General features: G+C 46.7%; 1 protein-coding gene across 8 annotated transcripts in view; it reads right to left on the bottom strand.

Annotated features, from left to right (window-relative positions):
* MTMR3 (myotubularin related protein 3) overlaps window positions 1-11947 on the bottom strand; it is a 152631-nt gene that overhangs the window by 13043 nt on the left and 127641 nt on the right. For 2 of the 8 annotated variants that reach the window (XM_025193371.1, XM_025193380.1), the window contains 3 exons: window positions 10364-10474; window positions 4073-4161; window positions 863-889 (listed from right to left, as the gene is read on the bottom strand). In XM_025193371.1, coding sequence (XP_025049156.1) covers window positions 863-889; window positions 4073-4161; window positions 10364-10474 — 227 coding nt within the window. The remainder of the gene's footprint in view (window positions 1-862; window positions 890-4072; window positions 4162-10363; window positions 10475-11947) is intronic. The other 6 variants (XM_025193376.1, XM_025193383.1, XM_025193390.1 and 3 more) reach the window with 3 other exon arrangements.

Raw genomic sequence — 11947 nt, 5'->3', positions numbered from 1 at the left:
AGTCCTGCGGAAGCAATGATTATTCAGCACAAACCTACTGTTGGCAAACTATAATGAAGAGCAGCCAACAGTATTCTTTAAGATATGTACTGACTTGAAGTAGCTCATCTTACATGTTTGATTTTTTCCCCCCTGCCTACCCCTATGTGACAGGGCACACCGTTCCGAAATGACAACCCGTCACACTGAAACTCAGTCCCGTACACCCTGACAGACATCTGCTTCACCTGAGACATAAAACAAAACCACCCCCAAAACAAACAAACAAAAACCCAGCAAATTTGGCTTTCCTCTACAGTGCCTGGAAAATCATATTCATCCTGTGAGAGATGGCATCTTTTTTGCCTCATCATAATCTTACTACCACACCTCCCTTGTCTGGCCAGTCACAAACATCCACCCCTTGTATTACTGTTCCCCACACTGCTTGCTATTCCTGGAGTATTTTAATATCTCTATAATTGTTGGTCATCTCCTTCCAACACACTTCAAAGCTACACCAGGACTGTCTTGTAGCATTCCAGAAATGCTAAGGCAAAAAGGAAAGGAACTGAAAATAAATTGGTGACTAAACATGGAGGCTACTCCCTCCTCAATTAGCATAGAAGCACGGTTTGCTACTCAAATGGGACTTAGTTTAAACTGAGATGTGTTTATGCTACAAAAAGCTTAATCCTAAATGCCTTCCTGTGGAAAGAGCGGCCTGGTTAGAGCTCTAATCCCTGGCAGGCTGTACTATGCATCCACAATTAATTTTTGGTGGTTTCTGGGCAAGTGGAAAACAAAGGGAATACAGTTAGTTTGGAGAAGTTATCAAAGAAATACAGACAGACAACAGACAGAGGCTGTTGCAAATGCTCACCAGGTTTGATCAACACGTTCAATGTCCCTGCAAGGAGGGGAGAAAGAGCTAAGAGGGGAAACTAGCAAAAGAAGCAAATAGTGGCAATGAGGGACACTAGAGTTTTTTTAACCTGGCAAAAAGTTTAGAATATGTGGTTTTAAAACTCATTTCACCTTCAAAGGGAGAAAGGAAGAAGATCCACACTGTGCAGCAGGATTAATATCAATGTAAATTACTGAAACTTGATTTGGTCTTCTAGTTGTTCAGGGTGCTTATTACTTATAGGTACCTTATAAACCACAAGGTTGGAAACATTAAGACCAAGAAATGCAAGAACTAAAGGGCAATTTGAAATAAGACTGAAATCCTGAAACAGTTTCAATTCTTTAGTATAGAAAAGCACAATAGGAATTCCCCAGAGCACAGGCCTGTCTGGAAGTTGTAGACTAGATCCTAAGTGAGAGAGTGAGTCCAGGGAGATACGGGAGGCAAAGTGATGATGCTGAATGGGAACATTTTGCAATGGATGACTAAAATAAACAACCCAGTAGAGAAAAGACAAAGGAAAACACCAGACTTCATCTCTTATCATGTTCTTCAGACATGTATTATTTAAATACTTAGTACATATACTTTTCATCCGAAGTTATAAAATATATTTATTTATCTACACACATAAACAGACAAGAAAACCGAGGAAAATTAAAACTGTTCAACTTCTGTTCATTCTTCCATGGGCTGATCTTTTCAGGAGGACAAAATGGAAAATAAATAGAAAAATGGACACAAACCAAAGACAATGTTTTAACTCACTGCTGCTTGTTATGGCAATACAGCATCAAAAATAAACTTTTAAGTTATAGCTCCTGTGATCATCTTGTCAACTGCGAGATTCAGCAAGAACACTGTATAACATAGCGATTTTTCTTGATTCCTAAAAGCTTTAAAATACAGCCAAAAAACCTGTGATTCTCTGTCTCAAGCCAGAATCAAACTAATCAACAGGCTGGTGCTACCTGCCCTTCATCAGACCCATTGTGCTGGCTCTATCCAGTATGGCTTTTCTGGGCAACAGATTTTGCAAAGACTAATCCAATCAACCTGTATTCCAGATGTCTGTCTCAAAATTTCTTATACAAGTCATGTAATGAGGAGGAAAGGAGGGATGGAGAAGGAAACAGTTTTCCATCCAGTGATGGAAAAAATGTTACTGAGGGGTTGACAGTATTAAATGGTAAATGGACTGTACAATGCTGTATTTTCTCCGATACAATATGAACACGTTTCCCCAAAAACCAGCTGCTGGAAACTGGTGTAGTTTTAAGTAGGGAAACACAGTAATAACAGTTTCTGTAGCAACAGGGAGGGGGGCTGAGAAAGTAATGCTGCACATATGGCACAGGGGACAGTAAAGGAAGCGCACGGCTCCTTGGCTGTTAGCTGTAAACACTTTCTGCAGCAGAAGCTCATGCTGCAGAAGCTGCTACTAATTCAGCATGAACTTCTGCACTTCCAAAACAGAGCCAAGCCCAGACCTGAACAGAGGCCCTCAGCTGACTCTGCAGGTGCTGCTGCTGGATCAGGCTCTCTGCTAACCTGGCAGGCATTTCGGGTTGCCCACCCAGCTCAGCTCAGCTCAAGAGAAGGGGCTCTGGGCAAATGGGTTTAGCCAGCGGCACCTGTCACATCCTGCAACTAGGCAGTAGGCCTGCGCGAAGCGGCTAATATTTGCTTCAGATTCAGCTGATTCGGGGGACAGTAATTTGATTCAGTGATTTGAATCACTGTTATGAACTGATTCAGCCGAATCTGATTCAGATTTTTGGCCGGCGCAGAATGGGCCGAATCTCCAAATCAAACAGGCCCCTCTCCCAGCCCTATCAATAGCTGCCCTGCCCGGCCCCAGCCTCCCAGCTCTTTAAAAAAAAAAAAAGCCTGGCACTCACTGGCTGCTGCCAAACAGAGGGGCGATCCATGCTGCCCCCCACTACCCCATGCTGTGTGGGGGGCTCCTCCATGAGCCCCCATCTGCCCACTCTCCCAGCCCCAGTGTCCCGGCTCTTTAAAAAAAAGCAAAAAAAAAAAAGCCCCCACTCGCCGGCTGCTGCCAGGTGGAGGGACGATCCCCACTGCACCCTGCTGCCCCACACTGCATGGGGGGCTCTGCCACAAGCCCTCATCCCCTGCATGCTCTCCCAGCCCCCGACATGGCTGCTCTGCCTGCCCCAGCATTGGCTCTTAAAAAAAAAAAAGCCCCCACTCGCCGGCTGCTGCCAGGTGGAGGGACGATCCCCACTGCACCCTGCTGCCCCACACTGCATGGGGGGCTCGGCCATGAGCCCCCAGAAGTCCTGATGGCCGCTACAGCATCTGGTGTGTGAGGGCTATTTTTTTTTAAGAACCGGGAGCTGGGCCATGCAGGGCAGCCATGATGGGGGCTGGGAGTGCCAGCACAAGTCGGGGGGCACTTGGGAGGGCTGGGGGAGCAGGCAGGGGATGGGGTCTGGCAGGAGTCCCCCCATGGTCCCTTCCCCGCTTCTCCAGCCCCACTTCCAGCTACTGGCATAGAGTCTGGGTCCAGCTCCCTGCAGTGGCGAGTGGGGACTGCTCAAATCTCCAAATCTCTCCGAAGCTGTCTGAATCTTTTCCGAATTGATTCAGAGAGCTTCAAATCAATTCAGACCTTTTTATTAGTCTCTTGATTCAAATCAGATTCGGAGCTTTGGCCGCCGAATCAGGCCGAATCTCCTCCAAAACAAATCTGCACCAAAAGCTTTGCACAGCCCTACTAGGCAGCTAACAGAGCAGCCACAGTCTTTGGTCCTCCCACAACTGCAGTTGCCTGTGTCTTCCCTGGGAAAATACTGTACTTACCAGTATTTTCAAGGAAAAATCTTTACTTCTTCATCCTGCCTTTCAAAAACGAGGTGCATGTCTTACTACGGGGGCATGGTGTACGTGAGGAAATAAGGTAGTTTATAACATTTACTTATGAAACTATGTTTGCAAACAGCAGGCTGCCTCTGAATTAAAACTGAAGGGAAAAAGAGGTCTGAGTATGTTTCAACAGGTGCAGAGCTGATATGAGTTGCTATTTTTGAACTAGATGCTACAAACAAATGGGAATTCAATTAAGGAAGCAGCCTTGTCTTTCAAAGCTGAGTTCCTTGACTTCAGCAGTGAATATGGGCCTTATACTTTAACATTTCTTTTGTTTTTGTATCTTACCTGCAGTGGTGCTTCCTGCTGGCAAGCCAAAATGTACTGTCACAACCATAGCAATGGGCAGCTAGGTGGTCTGGAAGCCATCGTGTTACCTATGAAACACAGAAAACAAAGACAAAGGTATCAAGGAGACAGCACTTATCTAGAGACAAATCTGAGGGCTACAGGCTATACAGGCAGGATAGATTGGGGAAAAAAGGTGGGGGGCTTTGCTCTATACATTAGGGAACATTATACATCTTCTGCAATAAAGATGGGGACAGAAGAAGGACAGATCAAAGTCCTATGGGTCAGGTTTTGAGGGGGTAGGGGTGAAAGGGACTTGGTAGTGGGGGTCTACTACAGACCCCCACACCAGGAGGAGGAATTAGACCTAGAATTCTTGAAACAGCTCTTAAAGACAGTACACTCAAAGGACCTAGTTGTCATGGGTGACCTAAATTACCCAGACATCTGCTGGGAGGAGCAGTCGACTAGGTCTGCCCGTTCACCTAGGTTCCTAACCTGCATACAGGACCTGAATCTAATACAGGAGGTATGCAGTCCCACTAGGGGAAATGCCTTATTTGATTTTGTGCTGGCCACAGAGGAGGACTTGGTGGGGGATCTACAGGTACAAAGTAACCTAGGGGATAGTGACCACCAGTTGATAGGATTTACTATCTGGTCAAAGATGGGTAAGACAACTAGTAGGGCAGAAGTCCTAGACTTCTGAAAGGCCAACTTCAATGAGCTCAGGAGATTAGTTAGAGTGGGACTGAGGGATAATCACATCTGTGAGCTGGGAGTCCAAGAAGGGTGGGAGTTCCTCAAGGGACTGATCCTGCAGGCACAGAGGGACACCATCCCAGTACACACAAAGGGAGGCAAAAGAGCCAAAATACCTTCTTGGCTGAGCAAGGAAATTCAGGAGAGCCTTCAGAGGAAACTGTGGAAGCAGGGGGCAGCCACCAAGGAAGAATATACCTGCTTGGCTTGCACTTGCAGGGAAGCAGTGAGGAAGGCCAAAGCAGATGCAGAACTCAAGTTAGCAACAAAGATTAAGAGCAACATAAAAGCTGTCTTTAAGTATATAGGGAGCAAGAAGAAGACGCAGGGTAACACAGGGCTGCTAAAGAATGGACTAGGGCAACTCGTAACAGATAAGATGGATAAAGAGGAGCTCTTAAATGATTTCTTTGCATCTGTGTTCCTAGACACAGATACAAACACACCTCCTAACGAGACTTCAGTATGGCGTGAGAGAAATACCAATCCACCAGTGGTGAGCGCTGACCTAGTGAAGGGGTACTTGGAGGGGTTGGATGTATTTAAGTCAGCGGGCCCTGATGATCTTCACCCAAGGGTACTAAAGGTGGTGTCATAGTGAAACCACTGGTGCAACTGTATGAGCACTTGTGGCACTCAGAACAGGTACCAGAAGACTGGAAAAGGGCCAATGTGGTCCCTATTTTCAAAAAGGGGAGGAAGGAGGACTCGGGTAATTATAGGCCAATTAGCCTCACCTCTATTCTTGGCAAGATTTTAGAAAAAATCATAAAGAACCACATTTGGGGGGGAGGGGGGGGGCGCAGCGGGTAACACAATGTTAAGGGGCAACCAGCATGGGTTTATAGCAGGCAGATCCTGCCTGACTAACTTGGTCTCTTTATGATCACATCACAAAGTGCTTAGATGCAGGGGAGGAGATAAATGTTATTTACTTGAATTTTAAAAAGGCTTCTGACACAGTGTTGCACCCAATTCTCACAAGCAAACTGAGTAGCTGTGATGTGGATTTTTTCACAGCAAGGTGGGTGAAAAACTGGCTTATGGGACGCACCCAGAGAGTGGTGGTGTATAGGTCGGTTTCCTCCTGGAGAGATGTGGGCAGTGGTGTCCCCCAAGGCTCTGTCCTTGGACCAGTACTGTTCAATATCTTCATCAACGATTTGGATACCCTCTATGCAGCATTGGTGAGACCGCAGCTGGAGTACTGCATCCAGCTTTGGACACCGCACTTCAAAAGGGATGTGGATAACCTCAAGAGGGTTCAGAGGGCTACTCATATGGTTGAGGGTCTGCAGGTAAGATCCTATGAAGACAGACTGAGGGACCTGAATCTCTTCAGCCTCTGCAAGAGAAGGCTGAGAAGTGATCTTATGGCTGTCTACAAGCTCATCGGGGGTGATCAGCAGGGAACAGGGGACACTCTGTTTACCAGGGTGCCCCTCGGGGTTACTAGAAATAACGGCCACAAACTGAAGGAGAGTAGATTTAGGTTAGACATTAGGAAGAAATTCATTAGTGAGGGCTGCCAAAATATAGAATGGGCTTCCAAGGGAGGTGGTGCTCTCCCCTACCTTGGAGGTGTTCAAAAAGAGATTGGACAAGCACCTGCCTGGGGTTACTTAACCCCAGCGCTCTTTCCTGCCTGGGGCAGGGGGTCAGACTCGGTGATCTACTAGGTCCCTTCGAACCCTAGAAATCTATGAAATCTATGACCCAAACTCAGAAAATCAAGGCAAGGTGCCTTTTGCTTTAAGGGGACAGAATCAGAGTTGGCAATAATGAAATAAAGAGAAGACAACTCTCAAAAATGTGATTCAGTGCATTCTCCCCAGGCACACAGAAATGAATAGGGCTTAACCCTATTTCACTTTACATGCCTAAACGTTTCACATGTAGAGGCAGAACTGCAAGTCTGGGCACTTACAATTTGCAACTCAGTGGCCACATCTACATGAGATGCTGACTGCGCAGTAGCTCGTTACTATTGCACAGTAGTATTTCATGGCACAAAGCGTGATGCAACACTACTACACAGTAGTAATGAGATTCTGTGCAGTAAGCGTGATCTAAAGGCTGTTTGGCGACGCTACTGTGTAGTAACTCCAGTTACTGAGCAGCCATTTAGTACTTGTGTATGCAAGTACTAAATGCACAGTAACAATTGTACAACCAGCTTCTCATGCAGGTGTGGCCAGTATTGCCCTTCAGTGCTACTACCCTGCTCGGTAGTGCTGTGTTTCAGCTAGGTAAGTAGACAGTGAAACAAAACAGCTCATGTATGCGTAAAGCTGGGCAAGTCCTGAAATTTTAGGCAGGCAAAAAACATGGCTATCAGGTGTGAGAAAGTCCCTTTCTACTACTTAGCCCAATGATACAGTGGATACAACACTTAGCTGGGGAGCAGGATACCTCAGTTCTACAACCTACCTGCCCAGCAAGGGTTTTAAAAGTGTCTCCTGTTTCCCAGCCAAGTGCTCTAATCTTTCAACCAAGGGCTGAGAGTATGGACAAACGTAACACTTGGACTGCTTTAAACACAGTTTAAACTACAGGGCTGGATCCAGACATACAGGCACGTATGGTTAATGGTTCTGCACACTTCTTTGCGGTGCCACAAATCGCATACATTGCACGTTAAACCATGCATAGTGCTGCTAATGTGCAGTTCTGGGGCAAAATTTGCTACTGGAATTTCCTGGTAGCATAAAAAAAAAAAAAAAAGGAAGAAAAATGCAGCACAAAGCACACTGAAGTGGTGTATGCCAGGACAAAGGGCTGACTGCTGCCCTGTCTCTGTGTGCTGCACAGAGTGCAGCGTGCCTTGAACAGGAGAGCAGGCAGCCCTGGGTTGGCTGCTCCTGTCTCGAGGCACACTGTGCCCCAACCAGTTGCTCTGAGGCTGGCTGGGGCCAGGGTGCCTCAGCGTGGGAGCTCCACATGCTCCACAGCGGGGCTCCTGCACTGAGGCAGGTGGAGAGAGGGGAGCAGCCAGCCCAGGGCTGCTTGTTCCCCTGTCTCGAGGCACATTGCATCCCAGCCAGCCGCCAGCCAGCCGCTCCCCGGCTGGCTGGGGCACAGAGTGCCTCTGGGTGCAGGCTCTGCAGTGCATGGAGATGGGGCAGCAGGTAGCCATAGGCTGCCTGCTCCCCTGTCTCCATGTGCCACTCCATGGCTGCCTAGGTCACACGGTGCCTCAGCATGGAGGCTGCCTCCCAGCTAGCCCCACAGGGAGGAACCCTATGCCCCAGCCAGCACCCCCTGCAGCACATGGACCAGTGGAACAATGTGACCCGCTGCAAACTGCATGAGCAGGGGCGGGCACTGCAGCACAATGTAGTGGCACAAATTTGTGCCACTACATTGTGCTGCTGCAAAGACATGCCCCTGCTCGTGTGGACATGGCCCAAGTGTCTAGAGGGACAAGCCAATTTAGAATGGTTTGAACCTCCTGGACTGTCTCCAAAGCACACCTGTTTGTTGTTTTTTAACAGGTTCAGTATTATGTGCGGACACTAATATTTCTGTGACTAGTGTCTGGGCAGTCTTCCAGATTTCCCACATTGCAAAGCTACTCTGGTACACAGCCAAAACTGTATGTCATTAACCCTGACCCTGTCCATGCCATCCCAGACTGATTTGGGCTGGGGGGCAAGAAGAGGAGGACAGTGGCTAGGTGGGTACAGTGGGTACCCTTGCTTCTGGAGTCCCAGGGCAGCTGAGTATCTTCGCAGCTTTTAAACAGAACTTTCCCCCAAGGCCCAGGTCAGTTTCATTCTACTGGTGGCAACTAACCACGCTTTGGGGCATCCTAGGCTGATCTGAGCCAGGGAGGTAGCTAGGTGGGTAGTGGAGTACGCCTGCTTCTGAATTCCCAAGGGGCTACCAAGTCTTTGCAGCTTTTAAACAACACTTTTTCCCAAGCCACTTCTTAATTTAATTCCATTCCTGACCTTTGGCAGCCCCCTACACCAGAGCACCCAGTACACTGGGAACCTACAAACAGGGGTCTAGGCACTTCCCAATCCCAACCCCACTATGGGAAAGCCTTCTTAAGCCTGAGCCAGAGACCTTGGGCAGCCCTCTAGAGCACCCAGGCCACCCTTTCACTCCTAAATCAACCTGTGATGCACCGAACCCTGGTACACTGCCAGAAACTGAAGTAAAATGAGGAGTGGCTTGGGGGAAGTGCTCTTCAAAAGCTACAAAAGCTCTGGCAGCACCAGAGCACCCAGCTTGTGGGAACCCAGAAGCAGAAGTCTGCGCAGCCCCCAACACACACCCACACAAGCATGCACATCTGGGCTTCCTCAGTCATGGCACCACCAAATTTTATATATACAGTGCAGGAATGGTCTTTATAGAACTCAATGTTAGTGAAAAAAGGGAGCAGAAAAATGCAACTGTGGTCGATTGATTTCTTCCTCTTCCTTGGCATCCAGCTAGTCAGGGTCTTCCTCTTTTTGGAGAACACTGGAGCAAGGCACTGGCATTCATGCAGGCCTAGGTATTCGCCACCACTCCCCAGCAGCAGTTGGACAGCACTGCAATGCCTAAAAGGTGACTTCTACTTAGAACTCTTGGCAGTGTGCATATGGATGCCTCTAAACTGGGACAGTTGTTAACCAGTTTCCAACCAGTGACATTCTTGGAATGGTTCAAGTACTATGTCTATCAGGACTCGACGTAGAGGCCTCTCCAGCCTTCCATTTGAAGCTGGCCCACTGGTCAGCCAAGATGTATAAATATGTGGGGTCAGGAGAAATGAACAAACTGGAAGGTGTGTGGCTCATTGAGCTGAATGCAGTCCTGAAAAGGAGGGGGCCTTGGATCTAGCCTGGGACCCTACTTTTGTGGGGAAGAAACTTTCTACTATTACATATTCACTGACTATTAAATACAACATGACATGGACTAGCTCCAGGAGAAAGGTGTGCGGATAAGCAATGCCTGCTTGTTATAGCACTTGCTGAGAACCAGACAATGCAGTTACAAACTTGTTCTGGGGAAGGGTGTCCCAGAACTCAGGTCTTTTACCCCCTAGGGGGATGCCCTGATCACCAGGCTATTGGGCTAAAATACAGGAGGGCTGCCCACTTGCAACGCAATTCCATTTTTCCTGTGGCAAAACAGAATCCCAAATTGTACCTAACTACCAAAAGCTACAATTACATGGCTGTGTGCAGGCCATTTAGGCCCATAAAGTGAACAGGATTTTGCCCATAATACCTCGGTTCCTGATTTTTTTCTGCACTGTAAAGGCATCCAAGCCAAACACATACATAGTGAATAGGTAGTGCAGGGAATTATTAAGTCCTTCCACAGTTTCTCAAACAGAGTTCATATGTAGACAGCTGAAAGCAGAGGGCTTAAAGGCACAGGTACAGACATTCAAAGTATTACAAGACAAGTTAAGGCAACGGGGTAGTTTACCAGAACCCGTAATATTATGGCTTGTGTTAAGAATATTATGTCCTAACAGAAGGAAAGAGGAAGGAATATCACAGACAGGGAGTTAGTCTGTACCTCTGTGTCCTGTTTATCCACCTGCTCCCAGCTGGCTTCAGAGAAAATCTCTGTGCTGCAGCGAGACAAGCAGTTCTGATCCAGATTGCTTTCCGAGTCGGGTATTGAAGTCTGTTGGTAAACAAACATAGCTGAACAGAACCTGCACATACTCCCACTTCTACATGAACAAGATTTGGACAGCTGAGAAGGGGGAATCTGTGCACCTCCTGCTGGGAAAGACCAGGGTTTGCGTCATATACACTTACCTACCTATAATTTAGATTGCAGTAGCACAGACAAGAATGCTATCTGGGATGGGTTATGGATCCACAAAATGAGGGATTTTGCTTGGATAAAGGTATACTTCAACAGGTCAGATATGAACTGTTAGCCCTTTAATACCAGGATTAAGCAAGGTGACATGGGTTTAAGATCTATGTACTACTGTGTATGTGAAAAGGTCTGGCAATAAAGCACATAGTTAACCATGGCCCCCTAAGAATATTACAGTTATAGCCTGTTACTCTACACACACTAATTCCCTTTCCAGCGTTCTTTCACTTTTAAAACATATTTGTAGCATGTGTGCCTTGCTGTCTCAGATGTCTCGTGGGAAGATGCAAGGTAAATCCATACAGGAGAAGACATAAGGACTAGAGCATACTTTCACATGTAGGTCTTTGGACTGATGCTTCCTTAATATATGCTTGCCAGGCAAAACTTTTACACTGACATGTTTGTTCTCCATATGCTTGTATACAGAAGCTTGTACCAAAGCCAGGCCAGGCAGAAGAAAAAAAGTAGAGTCAAGAAACAGATTTTTAAAATATGTTTCAGTGGCCTAAAGATGGACACAGGCACTAAATGGTATCCATCAGCATGCAGATACCTAATTCCCAGTCTAGATTACAAGCTATGAAAGCCTTTAATAAAATGAGTGCTTTGAATTAAGCCTGTGGGCCACATTTCTGCTAGGAATCCAAGCTCCTGCTAATGAGAAAAGACAAGTTTGCTTTGAATGATGCTCAGCAGAACTTTCATTCACACACTCAGCATTTAGCTATTCATTGTACTGTCATTGGCACCAATCTGACTGGCTCCAGAAGCCCATACAATTCTCTCCCAATGAATACACCTGGGACTATCCACCAGCTCTGCCAGCCAGACCTCTTTGTCAGTTCCAAAAAATGCTTATGCCTACATGAATAAAAATTGAAACTCGTAAACAATGTAGAGTTGTGTTGTTGTTGAAAACTAATCACATTGCAATGTGCATGTGTTACATTTTAATTAGTATTTTCTGTGCTGTGGTAATGCCCAGAGACTCCTAGGATCTGCCTGTCACTATACTCGGTGCTGTTCAAACCTTCCTTCAGAAGACAAAGCCTGCTGTCAGAAGATTACAACATAAGAATTTTCTTAAACCTCCCCATTTCTTCTCTCTGCCTTCATCTTCTCTCGTCTTCTCTAGCTCTTCCTCCTCCTTCCACTCTCTTATACATTTGGCAGTACCAGGCCTTTGAAAAAACAAGCTATGAACATTGCACTAGACTGTATAATTGCTTGACAGTAGTAGGTCTTGAAAGAACAAGTAGGGGAAGC

The sequence above is a fragment of the Alligator sinensis genome, unplaced genomic scaffold, assembly GCF_000455745.1.
Source record: "Alligator sinensis unplaced genomic scaffold, ASM45574v1 scaffold216_1, whole genome shotgun sequence".
NCBI classification, from domain to species: Eukaryota; Metazoa; Chordata; order Crocodylia; family Alligatoridae; genus Alligator; species Alligator sinensis.
This window is presented reverse-complemented; position numbering and strand designations above follow the sequence as displayed.